At 34.6% G+C, this 25741-nt stretch overlaps 5 protein-coding genes across 5 annotated transcripts; 1 reads left to right on the plus strand and 4 right to left on the minus strand.

The window, feature by feature from the left end:
• Nucleotides 1–2898: 2898 nt before the first annotated feature.
• Nucleotides 2899–5195, minus strand: LOC132748706 (uncharacterized). Its single transcript, XM_060738320.1, has 2 exons — nucleotides 4993–5195; nucleotides 2899–4632 (listed from the first exon to the last, which is right to left on the minus strand). The coding sequence occupies exons 1-2, from the start codon at nucleotides 5087–5089 to the stop codon at nucleotides 3428–3430; spliced, it is 1302 nt and encodes a 433-aa protein (XP_060594303.1). The 5' UTR covers nucleotides 5090–5195; the 3' UTR covers nucleotides 2899–3427.
• Nucleotides 5196–7142: 1947 nt separating this feature from the next.
• On the minus strand, nucleotides 7143–10214 carry LOC132748707 (uncharacterized). The gene is made up of 2 exons (XM_060738321.1): nucleotides 10068–10214; nucleotides 7143–8611 (listed from the first exon to the last, which is right to left on the minus strand). The coding sequence occupies exons 1-2, from the start codon at nucleotides 10171–10173 to the stop codon at nucleotides 7359–7361; spliced, it is 1359 nt and encodes a 452-aa protein (XP_060594304.1). The 5' UTR covers nucleotides 10174–10214; the 3' UTR covers nucleotides 7143–7358.
• Nucleotides 10215–13703: 3489 nt separating this feature from the next.
• On the minus strand, nucleotides 13704–15649 carry LOC132748708 (uncharacterized). The gene is made up of 5 exons (XM_060738322.1): nucleotides 15470–15649; nucleotides 15123–15239; nucleotides 14742–14900; nucleotides 14110–14239; nucleotides 13704–13788 (listed from the first exon to the last, which is right to left on the minus strand). Exons 1-5 carry the CDS (start codon nucleotides 15546–15548, stop codon nucleotides 13773–13775), a joined length of 501 nt encoding a protein of 166 aa, XP_060594305.1. The 5' UTR covers nucleotides 15549–15649; the 3' UTR covers nucleotides 13704–13772.
• A 786-nt stretch (nucleotides 15650–16435) lies between these two features.
• Nucleotides 16436–17101, plus strand: LOC132748729 (uncharacterized). The gene has a single exon (XM_060738348.1). The coding sequence runs from the start codon at nucleotides 16436–16438 to the stop codon at nucleotides 17099–17101; it is 666 nt and encodes a 221-aa protein (XP_060594331.1).
• A 500-nt stretch (nucleotides 17102–17601) lies between these two features.
• On the minus strand, nucleotides 17602–21463 carry LOC132748709 (uncharacterized). The gene is made up of 6 exons (XM_060738323.1): nucleotides 21306–21463; nucleotides 20446–20632; nucleotides 19758–19874; nucleotides 19196–19354; nucleotides 18140–18260; nucleotides 17602–17715 (listed from the first exon to the last, which is right to left on the minus strand). Exons 1-6 carry the CDS (start codon nucleotides 21357–21359, stop codon nucleotides 17703–17705), a joined length of 651 nt encoding a protein of 216 aa, XP_060594306.1. The 5' UTR covers nucleotides 21360–21463; the 3' UTR covers nucleotides 17602–17702.
• Nucleotides 21464–25741: the final 4278 nt, after the last annotated feature.

Raw genomic sequence — 25741 nt, forward strand, 5'->3', positions numbered from 1 at the left:
ATGAAACATCTTCTAATGAGTGTATACCAAGTTTGTTCAAATAAAAGACCTCAGGTCAAAATTGGCCCCGCCCCAGGGGGTCATTGATTTTCCCTATATGCATATAGTAAAAACTTTAAAAATCTTCTTTTAAAGAACTCAAAGAGCTAGAGCTAAGATATTTAGCATGAAACATGTTCAAATGGGTGTCTACCAAGTTTGTTCAAATAAAAGCCCTGGGGTCAAAATTGGCCCCGCCCCAGGGGGGTCATTGATTTTCCCTAGTATATGCATATAGTAAAAACTTAAAATATCTTCTTTTAAAGAACTCAAATAGCTAGAGCTAAGATATTTAGCATGAAACATGTTTTAATGGGTTTCTACCAAGTTTGTTCAAATAAAAGCCCTAGGGTCAAAATTGGCCCCGCCCGGTCATTGATTTTCCTTATATGTGTATAGCAAAAACTTAAAAAATCTTCTTTGAAAAAACCCAAATAGCTAGAGTTTAGATATTAAGCATGAAACATGTTCTAGTGAGAGTCTACAAAGTTTGTTCAAATAAAAGCCCTTGGGTCAAAATTGGCCCCACCCCGGTGGTCATTGATTTTCCTGATATGTGTATAGCAAAAACTTAAAAATCTTCTTTGAAAAAAAACCAAATAGCTAGAGTTTAGATATTAAGCATGAAACATCTTCTAGTAAGTGTTGACAAAGTTTGTTCAAATAAAAGCCCTGGGGTAAAAACTGGCAGCCATGCCCCAGGGGTGTCATTGTTTTTAACTGTATGTGTATAGTAAAAACTTTAAAAATCTTTTTTTAAAAAACCCAATGAGCTTAGATGTTTAGCATGAAACATCTTCTATGGGTGTCTACCAAGTTTGTTCAAATAAAAGCCCTCGGGGGTGAAAATTGGCCCTGCGGGGGGGGGGAGAAATCATTGTTTTTCATTATATGTGTGTAGTAACAACTTAACATAGTAAACATCTTCTAATGAGTGTCTTCCAAGTTTGTTCAAATAAAAGCCCTGGGGTTTAAACTGGCCCTGCTCCTGGGGCCTATATACAGGTGAGCGACCTCAGGGCCATCATGGCCCTCTTGTTTAATGATATAGGTTGTGTATCTAAACTGTTATAAAATCATTGATTGGTCTATTTTCAGCTTGACTTTTTTGAAGGAATGATTCAAGTTATTACTACAGCCATGTTGCCGTTGCTATCACTGCCTATCCACAAACTATAACATTCGTCATAATTTTTATATTTCTTAATGGATTGTCCTCACACTTGGACATGTCATTTCTTTAGACAAGACTTTAAGGTAGACCAAATGGACCTTCAGGAAGCAGTCAGTACCTCTATTCAAGTTGTTCAGGTCACTGCCCCAGACTGCAGATTGTTAGAATTTTGTCTGACCTTTTGCATGTAAAAACATATTGTACAGTGGCTGCTCCTCCCTGAAATTTTCATTAAGAGGAACATGAGGTCTTCTTCCTCCACCATATAGGCTAGACAGTTGTTTTATACGCAACAACTTATTTCAAATATTCCCTATTACAGACCATGTATTTGATGATAAAACGTCTGTGACCCAGTTCAACGAAATATGCAATGTTTACGTTGATAATACAGCGTTCATGGCTCTATTAATTAACGTTGCAGAACACCAGTTACACCAGTGACTGAGCGATTCTTGTGCAATAAGTGTTGTTTACAAAAATGCCACCAAAAGCAAGAATCAATTCATCAAAGTATAAGATTTTGTCCACAAACAGGAAAACGATGAAAACAAAACGCACGCGCGCACACACGCACAGACACGCGCGCGCGTCCAGGTAGTGGTAGGGCTAGAATTTTAAAGAAGTTGTGTAAATTTTCTGTACAATTTGCCACTCGTAAATGACTTCAGGCGACTGTAACTAAACATGACAGTTTGATTGATGACTTCGTCGTAGCAAATCCTCATCTGACTAAATTGCGCACTCATAATAATAGACTTCAATTTATATAAATGTTGGTTTTGTCTTGATTACGACCACGATTTTTGTTTGCCACTACATAAATTACAAGTATTTAAATACAACAACATGATCATTCAGAGCCCTAATATGTATTAAAAACAACAGCATGATTATTCAAATAAAAAACAATAACATGGTATTTCAAAGCCCACCAATGAGCTATCCATTTGTCTAATCCCGTTGCAGGTTGTTTCATTCATTAGTCTCGAAGCTCCCATTTATGGCACTATAAGGCGCATTGTGATAGACTAAGAAAAAAGGCCAACAGGACCCCGCGTGTCATACAAGATACAAAATACAGGAAGCTTTATTTTAAATAGGTTTACAAATAATAAGAAATACATGTATAACTAATACATTGTAAGCTATTTACCGATAAAAACAAAGACCATTTATTAAAATAAAACAAATCTGAATAAAACGAACAACATTTAGTGCTATTTGCTAAGACATGAATAAAAAGTATTGAAATTTAAGAAAAAATATACTATGAGATAACATAAAAAATACATGTACAGTACATGTACATACTTTAGTGGGCTAACAGCTTAGACGTAACAAAATACTAAGCATAAAAGCTTGACAATTTAATAATAGTATAAAACATGTACATGTTGCAAATGTGAAATAATTTAATGTTAGTTAACACCTGGAATACGAGTATATTACTGAAAATTTACTAAATTATTTTAATTACTTCATAAACAGTAGCACTGGTCATGGGCTTTAGCCATGCGGCGATTTGTTCCGTCTTTAAATAAACTCGACTTCTTGTCGGGGAAAAAAATCATATTCCTAAACCTATACCATGAAGTTACAATTGCATGGCTCCGATTTTGTTGGGGATTGGCTAATGCAATAGTTTGGAGGCTCCCCTTAACGACAATATAAAGCACAACGACAATATAAAGCACATGACTCTGGCGTGACATTGATGTTGGCCGGTGCGGCAATTATTCGCATTTTCGTTAAAACACTATTTTCAGAAGCCCACTGTGATGTTACAGTTGGCCCGGTTTCGTTGCGAATTAACTTAAGCAATAGCTATGAGATTTCCCAATATAGTATCATAAAGCTGTTTTTAATTCTGTTCAGAAGTTGTAATTATTTCATGTTGAAACTGTACAAAGAGACGAAATAAAGAACAGATAAAACATGCAGATTTTCTGTAAAATACATATCTATTGATTGTGTTTAATCAGTAATGTCATATAACGACTTTCTGTACATAGCTTTACTGGTTGACGAATACCTCGGGTGCTACGTGCATTAATTAAGGCAGTAGAATCACCGACCTCATATGAAATATCAAAAGTTCCTGGTGGGATTCGAACTCACAGTAGTAAGGGGCAAGCGGGTTGAAGACTTCTTTATTCAGTGCAAAATGCAGTGTTTTGTGTTTTTCAATGATAATCTATGTTTAAGTAATCTTTAATTATATAAAATGCGTCCCGGCACAACCTGTATTATATTTATTTTCTCTAATGAGTTTACCCAACGATCGAAGTCATACATTTTTGAATGATGATTATGGTGTACTGTAAACGTATATTTTCGATTTTCCCTTACGGTCCTACGGCGTTCATATTCCGCGCATGCGTGTTTAATCTGGCCCGGCATTTGCTCTATTTCGTCAAATTTCCAACACTTATTCAATTTTCCATCATTAACATAAATGGGATCCACGCTGTCATAAAAGTACTGAGAGTTTGGAATATAAACGGCGTCAATGTCGTCCTCCTTGCGTGTACCTTGATAAAAATTAGGCGTGTTACTAGGATGATTCGTGTCGTGGTTTGTCACATTTTCAAACGTAAGTCCATTGTATGCAATATAAGTCTCCATAACATAACTTGCTCCACTAATTTGATCAGGGTCACGTTCCGTTGTTGGGGCCGCTGGCAGTAGATTTGAGAGCAAAAGTTTAAAGAATGGATGCTTAGGTCGGCAAAGCATTATATCCGTAGTCAGCTGTGGAGGTGGTTGATAGTCGTCTAAAGATAAAAATAAATCGTCTTTAAGTGAATGAATCATTACCCATTCTTCGTAGGGTTTCATGGGTATCATACAAGCGTATTTATATGTAGCTATATCCAGTGGGCGTATATTTTCCATATCAAAGTCCGTGTAAACTCCACCGAACTCGTAGAGAACCGCGTATTTTATCATATCAAAATGAGTTGCATCACACTTTTTAAATAGGTCGAATGCAGGTAATATGTAAGAAAATCGGTCTTTAATGAGTTTTCGTCCGGATTCATACGTCCAGAATCGGTACTGCCATTTTGGATTTTGATTAATGAATGTTTCTATAAAGCCTCGATATGGTTCTGGAATATTCTCGTCACACCATATCTGATGGATGATGTGAGGTATACGAGGCTCGCGAGCGTCTGTTGAGGGAAACTCCATCTCGTCTGCCGGTTGCATTGGAACATACTTCAACAAGATTCTTTCCATCTCCGACATGTGCTTTTCTTTGTATGAATCAAGTTCAGTCACTTTGCTTTGCTTCCTGGAAATGTTTTGACCTTCTGCTTTCGACAATGAGTCTCCTTTGATCATGTTATTTGTAAGATTTCTCGGGAAGATTTCTGCCTTATCTCCCTGTAGTGTATCGTCTAGCTGATGTATAGCTGAAATAAATGTATTGTTAGATTTCCAACGCATTGACACAAGTTTATCCACTGTTATTTCTCATTTAGACACATACAAATGTACTTATTTATTATTTTTAACAAATACGAAAACAAAATTGACATGGCAGAGAAAATTTAACAGAACTCAGTCCTCGGGAAAATACAGTCATACAGGACCATTGGAAAGGCACTCAGTTGGGCACCACCGAACAAAGAGCAGCAGACGAAAAGAGCGAAGCAATTTAAGGATAGCAAAACAAGACTTTCAGTAAATGATTCACCCTCAAACATTTATCTTTTATTACTGAAAATGTGTAGAGAAAAGTTTTAAAGAAGGTAATATTGTTGTAACCTTACCTTTAATTTCAAGAACTTGCTGATACCAATACAGAAACATCAGTCCAAGAGGAAAACATGCGCATGTCCACAGTGCAGTTCTTTTAAAAGACGCCATTGTATATTGGCGTTTCAGTTCCGCTTAAAGCCTGAAAAAAGAATAATAATATTATCGGCTAACAATTTAATGTTAGATCTAAATAAAACATTTTCAATAAAGTATAGAAATTAAAATTATTTTCCGGGTTTACGTACATAATTGTGACTTTTGCCTCAAATTAACCGCATACATTTATAGCTACGACAAATATTGAAATAAGTAGTCAAATTATTGATGTACATTATTCGCGCCACACATCTTCTTTACCTTTTCTACGAAATGGAGGGCCTGATTTTATAGGCCTTAATATCGAAAAAAATGACGTCTTATTCAAAGGAAAAGCGAAATTTTAAACATTCAGACTTCAGGCTGAATGTTGACATAACATGTTTAATAGTCACTTATAAAAACAAGAAAAAAGACAGAAAACAAACTAGTAAAGGACTCTTCGTTTTAATCTGAGAAAATTGTCGCCTGCTAAATGCCGTCTGCTTAATTTTCAAAGCTAAATTTTTGCGAAATAAACAAAAATAAGGGTGAAAATCCCACATGATTTTTGCTAAAGACCAGTAAGATTTTAATAATAATCATAATATATTCTGTTTTCTCACTTAAGTGCTCAAGAGGAATATTTTGTGATCATACGGTCCTTATTGTCAATACAAACCATATTTTTATCTTTTTGCGTGATGCTACATCACACCGTATTGCGGGCGCCAGTGATGGCAGATCACTGCAGTGATGGCAGATAGCTGAAATTTACCGCTCGGTACAGGTAGGTTATACATTTGGTCACTGCAGTGATCTGCCATCACTTGTGCCGGTAGTACGGCGTGCACATGACCTAAAACTTTGATAAATGACATATAGTTCTGTCAATTATCTTTTAAGACACACGCACATAAACACATGTATACTCATTTCATACCTCTTGGTAGTCTCCACTATTGGAATTAAATGTATGTCATCTATGTACTTTACATGGCAGCAACATCTGGCGGTCTTTTGTACAAAAATATTTTTATACATGTATATCTTGTCTCATACATAGACTAATTACTAATGCCAGTTTCCTTCCCTGACATTATACCCATGGACTAAGATAGCTGACATGTCAAAAAAATGTCAAAATAAGCAAAAATAGGAACTCAGTAGAAATTTGGTGATATTCTGCACAATCTGTAATTAATCGCACATAACATCTAAATTATGACTTGGTTTAAATATATTTATTCAAAATATGACTTGAATCTTCTATATTTTTTACTTTTCCTAAAAATCTTAGTACAATTTTCTCAAGTTTGATTTTCATAAAATATTTTGGCTTTTTTTAGGCAGCTCTTATGTTTTATTGAATTAATGATGATAGATCTTGCTTGATTTATTGCACGATAAAACTTCATAATCATCATTATCATCATTTTCTTCTTCTCTTCCACCTTATTCTTCTTATTCTTCCATATTTTGCAAATACAAATTTCCTGTACTTTTTGTTATTCATAATGTCTGAAATTCACCAATCATATTAGACACCAGACCATTTATTGTTTTCCATTCTTGCTCGTGATATAAAAAAAAATTTGGTTTCTTTAAAGGGCCACATATTATATTTCAATTTATTATTGTGTGATGTATCCAATTTATATTTGAACAGGACTCATTGTTATAAGAAACTTCTTTTTACATAGATCTTCATGTTTATGAATTAATTTCTTGATTTTCTGTGTAATTATCAGTTAATGAGGCGTTTTCTTAGGAGACCGTGAACATAAGTTTTAACAAATTTGGAATTTTGGTATTTGCACAATTTGAGCTTTAAGCTTCTTTTTGGTTTTTGGTTTTGTATATTCTTTGAAGTTATGTCATACAAACATAAAAAAGATCATATGTCGATTTTCAAGCTTTATTGGTAAAACATTTCCGGAAGTTTGCTGGATTGCTTTTTCAAACCAGGTTTTTAAATGATAATAAAGACTTTAATTAACAAGAGAACGCATTTGAACAACATATCAATATTCCATGAGACCCTTATATTTTTTTATTATCTTTTTTCCCGAAAGCTTATAATAAGGAAATACATGTTTTTCAAATGGTATAGGAGGAAAATAAAATCTAGACCGTCTATTATATTTTTTTATATATTTTTTTTGCTCCATGCAGATTATGAATGTATATTGTTTGGCACTCTTCAACTATGTGCTCTGGGAACAAAACTGCCAAACTTCACGTACGACATACAACCATATGTTTGCTTATTATTATGAAAAGACAATAAACTGCATAAGTATCAATATGTATTATAATATGGAACGATTTCTCTTATATGTAATTTCGGCAAAGAAAATATCCATCCATCGTCCATTGTCCACATGTGATACCAATAATGACGGGTAAATGTAAATTTCTTATTTTTCCTGATCAGTTCACGACGGTGATACTCCGTGCAGCCTCGAATTGTATATTTGCTCATCATTAGCAGATTGTCAAGGTCGTGTAATTGCCGTAATTTTTTACAATAGACGGGCATGGTTTCATTTTGGAAGTCAATGAGCATAATGTGATCAATAGTGTCAAGGAAGTATTGGCTGTTTGGGATATAAATAGAATCGTCATGCTCCACTGGTCTTGTACCTTTGTAGAAATATGGCGTGTTGGTATCATTGTCCACTTTCGGCTTTTGCATGTCTTCAAACGTTATATTATTATACGCAGAATACATATTAGTAAGATACAGAGAGCCCGTTGTTCGTAAAGGATGAGCTTTTATTTCAGTTGAATTTAAAGTCTGAAGAACTAATTTGAAGAAGGGATGCTTCGGTCTACACATGAAAATTCCGACATTTATGACAACTGGCTGTTGGAACATAAATGCTGTATGTTCAAACGGCTCCGTTGGTAGAATACAAGCATATTTCGTCGTGGCAATATCTAGTGGACGTAAATTTTTAACATCTATGTCAGAATATAGACCGCCGAATTCATATATAGCTACGTACTTTATAAAATCTATTTTCTTCACATCCATCATCGGGAAATTGTCAAACTTCTCTAGCAAATATGGGTGCCTCTCCGCTATGAGGCGCCGCCCAGATTCGTGTGTCCAGAATCTATACTCCCACTTAGGATTGTGTTTAGTGAACGTATTGATGTATTTAGAAAAATTTGAAATGACCAATTCATTATGCCATGCTTGATGTATAATATGGGGGATTCTAGGAGGACCTTCCTTTGTAGGAAACTCAATTTCGTCTGCTGGTTGGAAAGCCTGATATTTTTCTAACATAAAGTCCCATGATTTTGTAGTTTGCTCAACGTTCTGCTCTTCAGATTCTTGTCTAGGGGTTGCTGTGGCGATTTCTGTCTCTTGAAGAGGTTTATGTTCCGGCGTTTCTTCGGTTTGAGGAGCTCGCAATGGTACAGGCTTCGCGATTTGTTTAACGTTATTTAAAAGCGATTCGTCCATTGGCTGATCAACTGTGTGTATTCTATTCGCATTGTGTGTACTTTTAGTGCGCTTTTCTTTCTCTTGGTTTCTTTTTACTGAAATGAACAATATGTTTTCAGTAGATTATGTGGAAAAACTATCTTTAAAAGTAATTAAAATGATACTGTATACGTAATGTATTTTAACTGTGCAAATAAATTTTACATTAAAGCTGCATGCCTCCAGATGAGCGAAAATATTTCAATAAAATCAAACTTTAGAAAAATGTACTAAAATTTTAGGAAACATAAAAATGTTCAAGATTTAAGTAATAATCAGCATGTCATGTGCGAATAATGACTAATTGTTCAGTATTTATAACTATATTTCTACTGCGTTACTAACGCAGTAATGACTATTTTTGCATATTTTATACTCATTTTAGTAATTTACATGGGTTGTAAGTGCCATTGATAATGTGTAAACTGCTTCCTTTTGGTTATTTCACTAAAAAATACTTTTAGATACATTTTTAAAATTTTCATGAAAATTAGCATGAATCTGGAGAAAGAATATAAAAATAAGGGACTTAATTTGAACATTATACCGTCTTTAGTATTACATGTATAATATTTAAAAGCAGGGTATATAGAAAATGTGCAGAATGAAATTAATGGAACTAGGAGATAAATTATCAATCAGGAGAAGAAACGGATATGGGACGTAGCAACCGTCACCCCGTGCCACTCCATGCAACTTGCCACTTTTCTGTCACACAGACCTAGAAGAGCACCAATCAAACGATCCGATCAAAGTTTGAAATGCGAATATGAAGTCATGTTTCTTATCTTTAAACTTTTTAAAACATTTTGTTTTGATGGTAGAAATTGATATTGTTCTCAAAACATTGTAAAATGCTTTAATTTGGATTAAATAAAATTAATATAGACATAAGACAGCACGTTACTCTACTAAACAATAACCATTTACAAAAAAAAAATATAATAAGAAAAATTAAAAGAACACGAAATATAATTTAAAACAGAAATGAGCAAAGCTGAACGTGTTACAGACTTTATTCGATGAATGCAGTATAAAATGCAAGCCGATGTTTAGTCCATAAGCACAGATTAAATTAAAAGAATATCAGTGCCAGTGTCCTAAAGATAGCACTTACACTGTACATTGTACATATCTAAACTTATAAAGTTTTTTTTTGACATGATGGGACTGAAAATATTTTTTTCCAGATAAATGTACCATTTGATGTAGGTTTAAACCACTAATCTTTGTTCAAAATTTCAGATCATTCGCGCTTTTCGTTTTTCCACAATAATTATTCAAATGATAAAAAGTGACCCAAAATTAAAAGCGTTTAAACACTTTTCACTCAAATCGGGCTAAGAAAAGCATAAATATACGATTTTTTACTTATTTTAAAGTATATTTCTTAGCTATCTTTGCATATATTTCTGTTTAAAGTGTCCCAGCTCATTTATGTAAGAAATTCAAATGTTATGTTTTTTTGGCTTTTAAACCTCAGTGGAGTCCCTTTAAATATGTTAGACTTACTCCTGATTTGCGATTCGTCGTGTAAGTTTTGAGCTTGGTATGCCAGGATTATGAAGAGAACAAGAACAAATGCAACACCAACCACTGACCGTAGATGTAACCTCATGTCTGATATGATACCTAGAAAATAAGATAATTGAGCCACGCCATGACAAAACCAACATAGTGCGTTTGCGACCAGCATGGATCCAGACCAGCCTGCGCATCCGCGCAACAAACCCTTTTACAACTAAAGAAACTGACAGCAAACAGAATGGATCCTGATCAGACTGCGCGGATGCGCAGGCTGGTCTGGATCCTTCTGGTCGCAAACGCACTATGTTGGTTTTGTCATGGCGCGGCGTTTAATCCATTAATATGATGCCAGAGTGTCAGACAAAACATATATACAATATAAAAACGCGACATACCAAAATATACCAGATTAGTTCCTTAGAACAGTATAACAAAATAGGCCTTACTCAGTAGGACACAGTTGAAACAATTGGTTAAGTATTCAAATTACAAAATGAAACTGTACACACGAAATTCAAAAATATATACATTAATAAATAAATAAATAAATGAAGGCAGCAGAATAAAAGAGTTAAATAAATTAGAAATAATTTCTTAGTAATATAGTCAAACATGTATCTTATAGACAATTAAAACAGTGGACGATATTGATATATGTATACTTAAACCTTTTTAAAAACACTTGGCGATGGCCTGAGCTTTTCAATTTTGCTTTGCTTTTTCAAACTGTACCCTAATATAGTACTTTTATGTGCAATGAACAATAAAATACATAGATTAATAAAATGCATTTTAAAGTGAATAGGAGCTTACATTAGAAACAGTCGGACAGTCCATTATAAGAGTTTGATCTATTACACAAGTACAATATTATATAATGAAAAATATAACTTTTTATTTAGTATATTAAATTAAGAACTTACCTGCAAATGTCTCTCCATATATGTATTAACCGCAAAAAATATATACCTATTTACTCGTTCAAACTAAAAGCTAGTATTTTGCAAAATAAAAAAAAAAATGTCATTCATTTCCGCATAAAATATTTTACCACAACATCTAAAGTATATATGTAAAATCCTCTCTCTTTAGTTTAATGTTTTCTAAGTATATATGAGCCGCGTCACGACAAAACCAACATAATGCGTATGCGACCAGCATGGATTCGGACCAGCCTGCGCATCCGCGCAGTCTGATCAGGATCCATGCTGTTCGCTATCAGTTTCTCTACTTGTAATAGAGCTGGAAATCCTGATCAGACTGTGCGGATGCGCAGGCTGGGCTGGATCCATGCTGGTCGCAAATGCTTAATGTTGGTTTTGTCGTGACGCGGCTCATTGTTATTTGTTCCTTTGGGATATTCTAATATGTTTCCATGATTTATATAATACTGCTTATACTAGAAACACGTTACACAAGAGAAGTTGTACTTGTTTAAGAATTTGATGGCATAATTGAATATTTGAATCAAAACAAATTTGGATCAATAGCTCAGAAGGGTCTGATGAAAAGATCAGAAAAGAATAATAAATATATAAAAGAATATATGTTTTGAACTACACATTGCTTTTTAAAACACAAAACTCGGCTTTTAGAGGTCTGTTGTTATGTAAACCGAATTCGAAGGTTTTGCGGTGACCTGAGATATACAAATGTAGTAAATAAAACAACATCAACACCACAAACAACAACTTATCTCCACGCTGGCAACATAATACACTTCTTTGGTCTTCTGTTTACTCTATTCTGTTGTCTCTCCAAAATACTTAGGATTTGCTAACATGTATGACAAATCCCATATTTATGGTATGAAATAAGGAAAAATAACCAAACAAATTACAAAAATAGCAAGTCGGAAATAAAGAAAGTTTATAAACCAGGGTTAAAAGAGAAGACCTCTTTAAACATTTTAATCATATTCAATTTGAAGGTTTGTCTTCAATAAGGCTTAGCACTACCTTTTCTTCCACTGAGAGGGCCTACATTTGACAAATTCTGACAGTCAATTTAACTGTCCCCAATTGTGTTTCCTTAAATAAATGGCGTATATCTAATACGATAAGTACGTAATTGACTCAGCCTGGGACCACGTCGCTCATCCAGGAGCTGTTTGAATTTTGTTTTGTTTTTGTTTTTGTTCTTATTAGCGTCTAACATAAAATTATATGAGAAAATGAATCGCAAAGTTATGATGAATTTTGATTTTGAAACTGATTTGTAATATAAGTATGTGTCGAAGCCATGCTTAAATTTACGAAATTTGCGGGGTAATTGCCCTCTTTAAAAATATCGTCTGCATAGTTTTTGAATGTTATCCTTTTTTCGTTTTTCGAAATAAAAAAAACATATATAGATAACATGTCTTTGTAGATGTAACGGACAACACGCTTCTGGTCTGGTACAAAGATTTGCAAAGCCTACTATGAACGTTTCCAGTCTGCAAAGGATTACAACTCATTTTGCTTATATGATGAGTAACCAACGTGCCCATATATAAACACTCATGGAATCTTCCTACACGAACTTAATGATATGAATCTATACCATGTTCATAAGAAATATAATTCTCATTTTATTAAACGCTTTATAACAAACTTTTACCTTTTTTGTCAGACATTAAAAGATACATATTGTGAGTAAAATTATGTTATAATAGTTTATTACAGCTAGGTAAACCTTTTCCTAAATTGTACTTCTTATATAATATCCAATATTATATGGAAATGTTTTTAAAGTTTTTAGATAAAATAAAAAACAACAAGAAACAAAAAACAATAAAAGAAAATCATTTTGCTGAATGTTATTTCAAAGCAAGGTCATTAAACATTGATTTATTTGAATTTTCCTTTTACGTTTAGACTTGTGTTTGATCTAATTGTCTTCATTATAGATAATTATCTTTATACATTGTATTGGTTTATTCATATATAAGAACATTGTAGCATTATCATTTTTGTGGTTGAATTCATAAAATATTGTCAAAGATATTTTACGCAAACTTTAACCCCATAAATAGGTCATTTTCTCACTTCCTCATTTACAAGTTAATCGACGTCATTCTTAAAAGTTCATTAACATATTGGTCAACCAATTTACAGGTTATTAAGTTTTTTATTTTCTACATATGCAGAGCGATCTCTTTGAATACTTTGTTCATACCATTACTTTTTACATGAACATTTACTATAATATGCCACGATGTTACATTGTTTGACACCAGCTTCTCTAAAGGGTATGCAACAAAAACACGTTCTATAAACATGAATTATTTATAATAAGTTAAATGTAAGTTATCATAAAAACGTAATTATTAATTTAAACGTTAGTGATTCGTTAAAATGCAACTATAGCAAAGGAAAAGTATCCCTGCTCGAATGATTACGATCGCTAACATTGAACCACTGGCTTCTAAGCACTATGGGTTTAAATCCTACCACTGACTTTTTGTTTCTTTCTGTGAGGTAGATATCCAGATACTAGTAGCTTATTTGACCTCCGTCATTCTAATTAGGTGTCCACTCTTGCACGAAAAATACTTGAAGGGACAACATATAATCTAAAAAGTGTCGATGTGACATGGAAGTTAGTTAGCATATCTTAAACAAATGATAATGAATGATATGAAGAAATGAAGTTTATTTGATTTTAGAAAATTGATTTCAACTCTTTTTCTGTAGTCGACCGGATATTTCATGCAGTTACACATCTGAAAAAAAAGTTTAAAAAAGAATCTAAAAAAATAAGAAATAATAATCGTATTTACAGCTGATCGGTTGTTTAAAATGTATTTTGATTTTTGCATTTGCCATTGTTATATATTTTGCAATCTCTTTTATTTTCTTAGTATATCTGTATTGATATATAATTATGGTCTTGATGGAAATAAATGAAAGACAATGAATTGTGACATTGTACATTATACAAACTTTCATAAGGTTGATTATTTGTTACATACACGAAACGTGTACATTAAATTATGAATATAAGTACTGATTTTGTTATTATTAAATCTTCTATAATAACTTACTTTCCCATTTCATCCAGTGGTACATCGTCCATTTCGTCCATTCCAGTACCATTGCATTTCAATCCAGATAAGCATGGACAAGAGAGTACAGTGTCGTTTGGTTTCCCAGAACCCATTTCTACAGGACATTCTGAAAAGTTACATGAAATATGTCGCATACAACTGTCCTTATCGCGTCCATGATATGACCAGTTTGAATATGTGAGAAACCTTAATTCCAGAGAAAGAACACATGTTTTGTATGTGTTTGGCAAGGCAATTGTACGCACTTCCTGCAACGGCTTGAAGATAAGTTGCGATTGGATGCAGTCATTTGCACATTGCGCCGACCTTGTCCAAAGTTTGACGAAAAGGAGTTGCGATTGATTTAAAGGAGACAAAAAGTTTTGGTATTTATTGTTATGAAGATATTAACAAAGGCACGTAAATAATACTATAGTGTCAGTGTCATTCATTGATAAAGATTTGGTATTCAATGAAATATGTCGGTCAAAATATAAATACACTGTTCGATCTAAATTACAACTTAGCATTTATTTCATTTGTAACCGTACTCCCTGTTAAACTTGGATTTTTTAAATCATGCTCTTATTCAATCGCGTACCGGACGAACTTATTCTTAAGTGTAATACCAGAACCAACGTTTCCCATACTGGAGCAATGTCCATGTAAAGACTGTTCTCCGATTGGTCGATCGTTACTGACACAACACTCTAAGTCTGCGCAGTCGTCACCGGAAGAACATGACTGATTCACAGTTGTTTTTAATATCTCTACAGGCACACAGACACCTAAAATAACCAATAAGCTGTCAGAGCTAATTATCGTATATTTCTTATTTTACGTACCGTATTTTCCCAAACAAACATTTATCAAATAAGAAACAATTGAATAAAATAACTTAGTTTACTATGGCATGCTCAAAACAGAAAATGAGGTTGAAAGTTGACCGTTAAAATGTTATTAGCAATTTGTTAAGAACAAGATAAAACGTGAAAAAACAGAGTTCAAACCCAGTTCTCCTCTATCGATAACATCTATGCCAGTCCCGTTACATACTAAGCCACTTGCACATGGACAGTCATAGTACAGGTCCTTAATTCCTGTTTCTACCTCGTCAACGATGCATCCTTTATTAATAATTAAATATATAGTGCCTTTAACGGGTGAAAAATTAAACGTATTTTGAGCGTATTATACGACATTTAATGTAGATGATGTAAATTATGTGTGCGATACATGAAAAAAACCCACAAAATAAGGCATAAAGTTTACTAAGCAAAAAACAGAATAACAATTAAGTAGATAGAAACACATACTTTGTTTTCATTAAAATGTTGGACAATATGAGTTTTCATACTTTCTCCTTCTGCTCCTATTTTCTCGCAAATACCGTAAACAGGCGGACACCAGTCATACCATCCTGGATGGTCATGCATATGGGTTTGGCTTTGATTAAATATCTCTTCCCTTGTTTTATTGAAACTCCTACAGCATTTCCCTACGTCACAATTGTAATTGGTGTAACAGCCTAAGTGTAAATCGCTTAAAACTATGGCCTGCAATGTATCAAAGAAATACACGTATGCTTTAACTGTCTTTATAATGTTATAAGATATAATTCTAAAGCCTTGAGTATCATTTTAATCTATATTTATAGTAGATTCTATGCTTCCATATACCCGAACAAAATTTGCACAGGCTGATGAAAGTAGTGTTCAGTGAGAAGTAGTGATGGTGTAAGTAGTGTTCAGTTATAGGTATTAACGGTGTAAGTAGTGCTCAGTAAGAAGTATTCACGGTGTTAGTAATGTTCAGTGAGAAGTATTCACGGTGTAAGTAGTGTTCAGTGAGAAGTATTCATGGTGTAAGTAGTGTTCAGTGAGAAGTATTCATGGTGTAAGAAGTGTTCAGTGAGAAGTATTCACGGTGTAAGTAGTGTTCAGTGAGAAGTATTCACGGTGTAAGAAGTGTTCAGTGAGAAGTATTCATGGTGTAAGTAGTGTTCAGTGAGAAGTATTCACGGTGTAAGTAGTGATTAGTGAGAAGTATATAGAGAATATTCAAGTTTTTTGTATTAATACGGGATTTATTTTCATCGAGTGATAAGAAATATGATAATTTTTATATCGCAGGATGAAAATAAGTCATATATTTATAGAAAAAAATCTGTTTATAACATACTAGTACCTTATCAGAAAATATGTTGTACTGCAGTAAAAAATGCACAGTGCACATTTGCCACTAAGAAATTGTCATGGTATGAAGTTTTTAGAGAATTTTATTCATGAGAAATGATTCATGACGTAAACTGTTCATTGTAAAGATGACAAATCTTGGCCGTAAGACCACATACACGCAACAAAGCCGGCGTGTTGGAAGTGATCGTGCGACCACATACACGCAAGAAGGCCGGCGTGTTGGAAGTGGCCGTGCGACCACATACACGCAAGAAGGCCGGCGTGTTGGAAGTGGCCGTGCGACCACATACATGCAAGAAGGCCGGCATGTTGGAAGTGACCGTGCGACCACATACACGCAAGAAGGCAGGCTTGTTGGAACTGGCCGTGCGACCACATACACGCAAGAAGGCCGGCGTGTTGGAAGTGACCATGCGACCACATACACGCAACAAGGCCGGCGTGTTGGAAGTGACCGTGCGACCCGCACACGCAACAAGGCCGGCGTGTTGGAAGTGGCCGTGCGACCACATACACGCAAGAAGGCCGGCGTCTTGGAAGTGACCGTGCGACCACATACACGCAAGAAGGCCGGCGTGTTAGAAGCGACTGTACGACCACATACATGCAAGAAGGTCGGCGTGTCGGAAGTGACCGTGCGACCACATACACGCAAGAAGGCCGGCGTGTTGGAAGTGACCGTGCGACCACATACACGCAAGAAGGCCGACGTGTTGGAAGTGACTGTGCTACCTAATACACGCAAGAAGGCCGGCGTGTTGGTAGTGACCGTGCGACCACATACACGTTAGAAGGCCGGCGTGTTGGAAGTGACCGTGCGACCACATACACGCAAGAAGGCCGACGTGTTGGAAGTGACCGTGCGAGCACATGTATACACGCAACAAAGCCGGCGTGTTGGAAGTGACCGTTCGATCACATACACGCAACAAGGCCGGCGTGTTGAAAGTGACCGTAAGACCACATACACGCAAGAAGGCAGGCGTGTTAGAAGTGACTGTGCGACGACATATGGATTGCATGTATACAATTTCAAAATATTTTTATACAAGAAAATTAGGTAAAGTACTCCATGAATACGATCATCTTTTTTAATTAAAATTTTGACTCTTTCGTGACTATTTCCATTTTATAAGTATAAAGTTCATCTTTTGACCTCAAAAATTCATTGCTAAAAGGCTATGCTTATTATTTTTAGAAATTTATAATAATTGTGATTTTAATCGGACAACTTGACATTTCGTTTAGTCACACTTTCATGCATTTAGGAATGAAAAACAAAACGAAGCTATTAAAGTTTGTGTATCTTTTTTAATATTCAATGGTATTTATAAGCAAAGTTTATTTGTTTCTGTCAACTCATTATCTAAAGTAAAGCTGATATTCTAGAGATTAAATCACACATCTGAAAAAAAAGAAAGAAACAATAACATTTTAGAAAAATATTTATAATCGTATTTGTAGCAATGGAACTGTATGTATATAACTTGACCTGTATAATTCATTTAGAACGACCCATCGCTTCTCTATCCAACTTTAGGCGTGGACGGTAGTTCGCACCTGACAATACCGTCCATGAACATGTGCAGGCTCAATCAAACCGAGCGTGCAACATTTTGGATTTTCTTTAGGGAATTCCTTTTTTCTCTATTTTACTATGATTATTTGATTTATTTATTAAATTATGTAAATTTATAAATTTCCTTGGATACGTTAACTACCTGTGCTGTCAACCGATAATTATGATTTCTTATTTATTACATATACGTGTAATCATACATTAACTTGTAAGTGATAGATATCAAATTGAATGTTGTAGAGAAACTTACTTTCCGATTTCACCGAGGGGTACTTCGTACATTCCAATACCATGGCATGTCAGTCCAGATAAGCACGGGCAAGAGAATACAGTGTCACTTGGTTTTCCAGATCCCATTTTCACAAGACATCCTGAATTGGTACGTTAAATATATCTGATTAATTTTTGTTCATTCTAAATGTGTGAGATTCTTCAATTCCCATTAATAATACCTTTTTTTGCATGAAAATGTTGATGAACTTGTCCTCACGACCTGCAACGGCTTAAGTAGTCAAAGCAATCGCAACTTTCCGGCCCTCTCCGTCAGTCTTCGGATAATGCCGATTCCGTTCCGATTGGTTTTTCGGAACATCTCGGCGGTTACCGATAACCATCTTTACCCTCGCCCGTTACGTCACGCTTTTGCTACTGATCAGGGGAAGTAACCGCTGTGGGGAGTTTGATGAAAGGGACGAAAAGTTGCGAGAGACATATTTGAAGCAGCTCTTAAATGATATTATTGTATTAGTGTATGCTTAAATAATTAAGATTGGATATTCAATGTGGAAAAATATTTATGTCAAAATGTTCGATAGTTTTTTCTTCTATTCTATACATAATTATTTATTCACAATAAAGAACACCTTTGTTTACATGCACAATATAGTCAATATTAATGCCTCTCCAACCCAGGTGAAAATATGGATTATCAAATTCCGGGTCTGGTAATGAACCTATTCTGCTGAAAGAGCAGATGCTAATTCCCCCGCTTACTCACCCAGCCCAGCGTGTTTGACATTACTCTATTTTTGCGCCAGAACAAAAACTGCCGGCAGTTTAGGCAAAAAGGGAAAGTAAACTTTTGGCTCATTTCCCAGGCTACCCCGCACCCATCCGGAGCATGGACCAGATTTGCAACCGACTGGCAAAGGTTGAATGAAAAAATACAACTTTATTACTTTTTGTTATTATACCACCTGTTAAACTAAGATATAAAACATTTTGCACTTACTTGATCGCACGTTTGAATTAAAGCATCGATTTTATATATTGACTATATTTTAAAGATATTTTAATAAAGCATTACCAGAACCAACAGTTCCCATGCTGGAGCAATGTCCATGTAACGAACGTTTTCCGATTGGTCGAACGTTACTGACACAGCATTCTGAGTCTGCGCAGTCGGCACCGGAAGAACATGGCTGATTCAGAGTTGCTTTTGCTATCTTTGCAGACACACAGACGCCTAAAATTAGGTAGAAGCAATAAGTTATTAGCGCCAATAGCCCATAAGTGTATAAAGTATTGATTATCAACGAAAACTATAAATGAATACACATACAGATGAAAAAGAAACAAGAGGATTTCAAAAGTGTGAACTACTTGATAAAAAAACCTCGTACCTCACAATAATGCATTTCTAATTTTAATTGTAGATTTCACTCCTTATAAGAAGCATATATTGTAATAATCTGTAGACTTTGGCACTACTGTCGACTTGCCATGCAACATATTAATACAACAATGTATATCAATAGAACCATTTGTTTCTGGCCAAGATAAAGAGTGTTTCTGTCAAGCTATAGGTAAATTTATCACAGTGTGTAAGACAGGGGTCAAATCTACAGCAAGTATGATTAAGTTCATACCCGATTCTCCCTTGTTGATGACAGTTGTTCCAGTCCCGTTACATACGAAGCCACTTGCACATGGGCAGTCATAGTGTAAGCCAACAGTTCCAGTTTTCAACTCGTCAACGATGCATCCTATGTAAATGAATATATGATCGATATACGGTTAATATTGTTCTTTACAAACCATATATTTTAACATACAAAATGTTGCTATTGTCCATGATAGTTTGTAATAGAGTAGAAAATATAATGGAAAAAAATAATTTTAATTATGTTTAAACATATGTTATCTGGCAATCAGGCTACAGCGTTGGTGTTAGACACTATCCAGTATTTTCTGCATACCAGATATTACCTCAGACTTATGTTGATTCTTTAACAGCTTTCTTTTTTCAGGGTTGCCAAACTTTTACCTCAGTTATTTTTCAACAAACATGGAAATATATGTTTAAAATATAGTCAATATGTGTGTATATAATTACAAACTGTATAAAGTGTAGCGAACTCTTGAAACTTCTTTATCTTTCTATGCCATTTAATGTATTTGTATATTCCATTAGGTATTAAGTTTAAATGTAACATTTAGCAAAAACAGATTTTTCTCGGCCCTTTCCGTCAAAATTCGGATAGATAAAAGCCGAGAAGTTCCGAATGGCAAATTAAATGTCTTAAATGTTTAAGTCGTTACGATAAGTAGCCATACGTTCTCCTTGTGTTCCCATTTTCTGGCAACTACCGTGGGCATATCGCATCAGGTTGTAGTCTATATGATCAAGAACTACCCTCTTTCCCCTTGGTTGATTGAAACTCCTGCAACATTCGCCTACGTCACATTGGTCACTGGTGTCGCAATAGCCTGCCAGAGCACCGTGTCCTAATGCAGGTATCGCCTGTTTTATTACAAAACTATTCATTAAATTTGGAAAAGGAAGCTAACGCTATAGTCTGTAATAGACATGAAAACAGGCCATTCAAGTACCAGATCAAGATCAAAAGGATCAAAATTAAAAACTCAATTATTTTCCATTCATTATCATCATAGGTTAAATATTAAATATTAACTTGATAAGAATTGACACAAAACAGCATGCTTACGAAATTTTAGAATAAATCTATTGTTACTTGATAGGCTATGGGCATTTTACAGCTGAACCAAATATTGATCTTGATCCTAATTTCGATGCTTATTTTGATCCGGTTATTTTTGGACTTGCATTGTTATTCCTCAAATTTATCCCAAATCAGAAGTGTTTCTTTGCAAATCAGTATTTGTTGAACATTTAGTTAATGTGCCATTTAATGTCACAAAAATACGATCACATATCACCTAGATTCACAAAGAAAATGAAACATTTGATCCTGATCCTGATCTCTTCAAAGTGGACACGGGTACTGACATCTTTGTTGATGTTATTCTCGTTTTAAATATTTCATTAAGATTTCACATTAATTGGTTTAATGATTATAATGTGTATTTGAAAGTGACAGACACAAAAGCAAAATATAAACTAAACTTTGTGATTGAAAAACTGTATTTTTTAACAAACCAAAGAAATGACTTACCAACGATACGCCATTCAATCCTAATATAATAAAAATTGACAATACAGTCTTCATTGTTTTTGTTGTCCTGTATCTTACTTTTAGTTTCAGCCTTGTACCTTACCAAATCGTGATCTTATCTCGGCGATAAGGAAATTAATTGCTAGGTCAATGACAATGTAAAGGATTATTTCTACGTGAGATATGTCGAGTACATGTACGTTGTTTGTTACTGTACATTTTTAAATATACTAGTAACATGTTGAAATGTTTGCAGTATTTTCTCCCAATTTTGTTTCAGCTTGTTGGTAGAGATGTCTGTGTCATCGGTTAATAAATCCTAGAAAGTAAATGCAGGGTCTTTGTTATCGATAAATTAGTCCTAAAATTAGAAAGTGGTTGCGAGGTCTATGTCATCGATAAATAAGTTCTAGAATAAGAAAGTAGTTGCGTGATCTGTTTCATCGGTAAATAAGTTCTAGAATAAGAAAGTAGTTGCGGGATCTGTTTCATCGATAAATAAGTTCTAGAATAAGAAAGTGGTTGCGAGGTCTGTGTCATCGATAAATAAGTTATAGAATAAGAAAGTAGTTGCGGGTTCTGTTTCATCGATAAATAATTTCTAGAATAAGAAAGTAGTTGCGGGATCTGTTTCATCGATAAATAAGTTCTAGAATAAGAAAGTAGTTGCGGGTTCTGTTTCATCGATAAATAAGTTCTAGAATAAGAAAGTAGTTGCGGGATCTGTGTCATCGATAAATAAGTTCTAGAATAAGAAAGTGGTTGCGGGTTCTGTTTCATCGATAAATAAGTTCTAGAATAAGGAAGTGGATGCGAGGTCTGTGTCATCTATAAATAAGTCCTAGAATTAGAAAGAGGTTGCAGGGTCTGTGTCATCGATAAATAAGTCCTAGAATTAGAAAGTGGTTGCGAGGTCTGTGTCATCTATAAATAAGTCCTAGAATTAGAAAGAGGTTGCAGGGTCTGTGTCATCGATAAATAAGTCCTAGAATAAGGAAGTGGTTGCGAGGTCTGTGTCATCTATAAATTAGTCCTAGAATAAGGAAGTGGTTGCGAGGTCTGTGCCGTCGATAAATTAGTCCTAGAATAAGAAAGTGGTTGCGAGGTCAGTGCCGTCGATAAATTAGTCCTAGAATTAGAAAGTAGTTGCAGGGTCTGTGCCGTCGATAAATTAGTCCTAGAATTAGAAAGTAGTTGCAGGGTCTGTGCCGTCGATAAATTAGTCCTAGAATAAGGAAGTGGTTGCGAGGTCTGTGTCATCTATAAATTAGTCCTAGAATAAGGAAGTGGTTGCGAGGTCTGTGCAGTCGATAAATTAGTCCTAGAATAAGAAAGTGGTTGCGAGGTCAGTGCCGCCGATAAATTAGTCCTAGAATTAGAAAGTAGTTGCAGGGTCTGTGCCGTCGATAAATTAGTCCTAGAATTAGAAAGTAGTTGCAGGGTCTGTGCCGTCGATAAATTAGTCCTAGAATTAGAAAGTAGTTGCAGGGTCTGTGCCGTCGATAAATTAGTCCTAGAATAAGAAAGTGGTTGCGGGGTATGTGTCATCGATAAATAAGTCCTACAATATGAAAGAGGTTGCAAGGTTTGTGCCGTCGATAAATAAGTCCTAGAATTAGAAAGTGGTTGCGGGGTCTGTGACGTCAAAAAATAAGTCCTAGACTTAGAAAGTGGTTGCGGGATATGTGTCATTGATAAATAAGTCCTAGAGTATAAAAAAGGTTGTAAGGTCTGTGTCGTCGATAAATAAGTCCTAGACTTAGAAAGTGGTTGTTGGGTATGTGTTATATCAATTAATAAGTCCTAGATTATGACAGAGGTTGTAAGGTCTGTCCCGTCGATAAATAGGTCCTAGAATTAGAAAGTGGTTGTTGGGTATGGGTCATCGGTAAATAAATCATAGACTTAGAAAGTGGTTGCGAGGTCTGTGTCATCGATAAATAAGTCCTACTAGTCATTACTAGTCTTATTTTGCTTTTCTTTAAATAATTGATATATATTATATTTATTTATTCATTTTCGATGCAAGTTGTAACACATCAGCCTTCTTAGTCAACAAACGACAATTTAGTTCGCCTTATTTAGCACATATATTTATTGTACATTGGGAAAAGACTTCAATAAGCATTAGGTTGCTTCCAGTCTAATCCTTTTCTTGTTTTGATTGTAAATATCATGTATGTAAATATGCTTATGTGAGGAATAAAATATGTTTAAACCAAATAAGTCCTAGAACTAGAAAGTGGTTGCAGAGTATGAGTCATTGGTCAATAAGTCATAGACTTAGAAAGTGGTTGCGTCGTCTGTGTCATCGATAAATAAGTCTTAGCATTAGAAAGCTGTTGCAGGATCTGTGTCATCAATAATTAAGTTAGTATCTATGTTGTTTTTTGTGGTTGGTTGGTTGGTTTTACGCGAATTTTAATGGTTTACACATTTTGGTCATTTCTCGGTGGTCGAATAACACTATCGGCTTTTCTAACTTACAAGTAACGGAAGTGACTGGCTACTAATCCCACACGATTTCTGAATCAGACAGGAATGGCCTTGTTTTCGAGACCAATTTTATATTTCGCATCGCCTGATGATCGAACCAACGATCTATGGTCTCCCTCTTGAGCTTAGCGGGCGGACTTATAGCTAGGGTAAGGACGGGTAAGATTAACTTTTATTAACAGACGCTTTATTGTTATACGCTTTATTGTTAAGCTTATTTTAAAGATAAGGTAAGATCATGGAAAGTCAGGCAATACAAAATAAGGCAAGGCGTAGCGAGGCCAGTAAAAGTAAGTTAGTAAGAAAGTTGAAATTATTATTAAGACCAGAAAATGTTTTAGAAAATACTTTTTAGTAGATTTATAGTAGATCCATTGAATTTTAGATGCTTAATTCAAGCCAGATTCTAGTAAAATGCAATATTTACATTTGACTGAAAGTCAAATTAAGGAATGCTCATTAAAGAGGAATCCTCTGTTCATATGAATAAAATATTAGCCGCGTCATGACAAAACCAACATAATGGGTTTGCGACCAGCATGGATCCAGACCAGCCTGCGCCTCCGCGCAGTCTGATCAGGATCCATGCTGTTCGCTATCAGTTTCTCTACTTGTTATAGAGTTTGTAAGCGAACAGCATGGATCCTGATCAGACTGCGCGGATGCGCAGGCTGGTCTGGACCCAAGCTGGTCGCAAACGCACTATGTTGGTTTTATCATAACGCGGCTCATATATTTTTTAATTGTTATTTGACTCTGTAACGTATTTTATGTAAAACATCAATTGCAAAGATTTTAAGCATGCCATATAGTAGTGTTTAAGCGGTTGTAAGCTTAAATATTCGAGACTATGTAATCGTAAGAAATATGTCCTGTTTAGCTGGTGCTAGGGGCGTGGACGGTAGTTTGCACTTGACAGTACCGTCCATGAACAGACTCAATCAAACCGAGCCTGCAATATTTTCAATTTTGTTGTTCTGGGCTTTCTTTAGGGATTCTTATTTTCTCTATTTTGTTACAGAATATGATTAATATTAAAATCCTGATGGTATTATAGTAAATCCTGATGGTATTATAGTATGAACTTAGACTGAATTGGTTAGCAAGGTTTATGAAAAAAAGCCATGAAAGCAAACAATAGTTTTAGCCAATACTGTACACATTTTAGTAAAATATATTGGACAAGTAATTTGTTTATATACTTTAGTACTTTAATTTTTACTGCACTAATGAGTAGTCAATATTGGAATAAAAATAAACCCCCAGGAAATTATCTCAAATATTTATTTGAATAAATTTCTTGTCACAAACTAAAAACAATTTTTTTTTTTAATTTTCTTGTACATTCGGGAGAAACCTATCTCATTTACTCGTGTTCTGTCTGTTTTCAAGAATATTTATAATAAGAAAACAAAAAAGGACTGCATAAAGCATATCTTTTGAAGAAATAAGAACGAAATATTGACTTTTTTATTTCACATGTTTTATACACATATAAAATGCGAAATACATAGAAATCTTGAACATCAATGGTTAGAAAAACTATAATATTAATGCTCAAGCAAACAACAGCTTGCCCCTGACAGGGTTTTTCTTCTTTCGCGTTTTTATGTTGATTTCCTCTAAACAAACGGCACTGTGACGTCGACGTTAATTTTTTTTTCAAATACGGGAAAAGACACTAAAAAGATGCAAAAATGTGGAATAGCTGTTTTGGTAGATTCTTATCAATTACAGCTCTTTATTGTTTTAGTTTTAGGCAATAGCTAAAAAAGATGTTGATATTTTCTTTTTGTATATTCTGTGTAGAAGAAAGATTTACGATGTAAATGAAATATTAATAGTTGTATATTTTGTTAAAATATTCACAGAGATTTTAAATCCAAGATAGGTTCATATGTCTAATTTTGTCTGCAAAACATAATCTTAGGTTCATATGT

This window comes from Ruditapes philippinarum, unplaced genomic scaffold, assembly GCF_026571515.1.
Source record: "Ruditapes philippinarum isolate M1 unplaced genomic scaffold, ASM2657151v2 ctg58_1_1_1_1, whole genome shotgun sequence".
NCBI classification, from domain to species: Eukaryota; Metazoa; Mollusca; class Bivalvia; order Venerida; family Veneridae; genus Ruditapes; species Ruditapes philippinarum.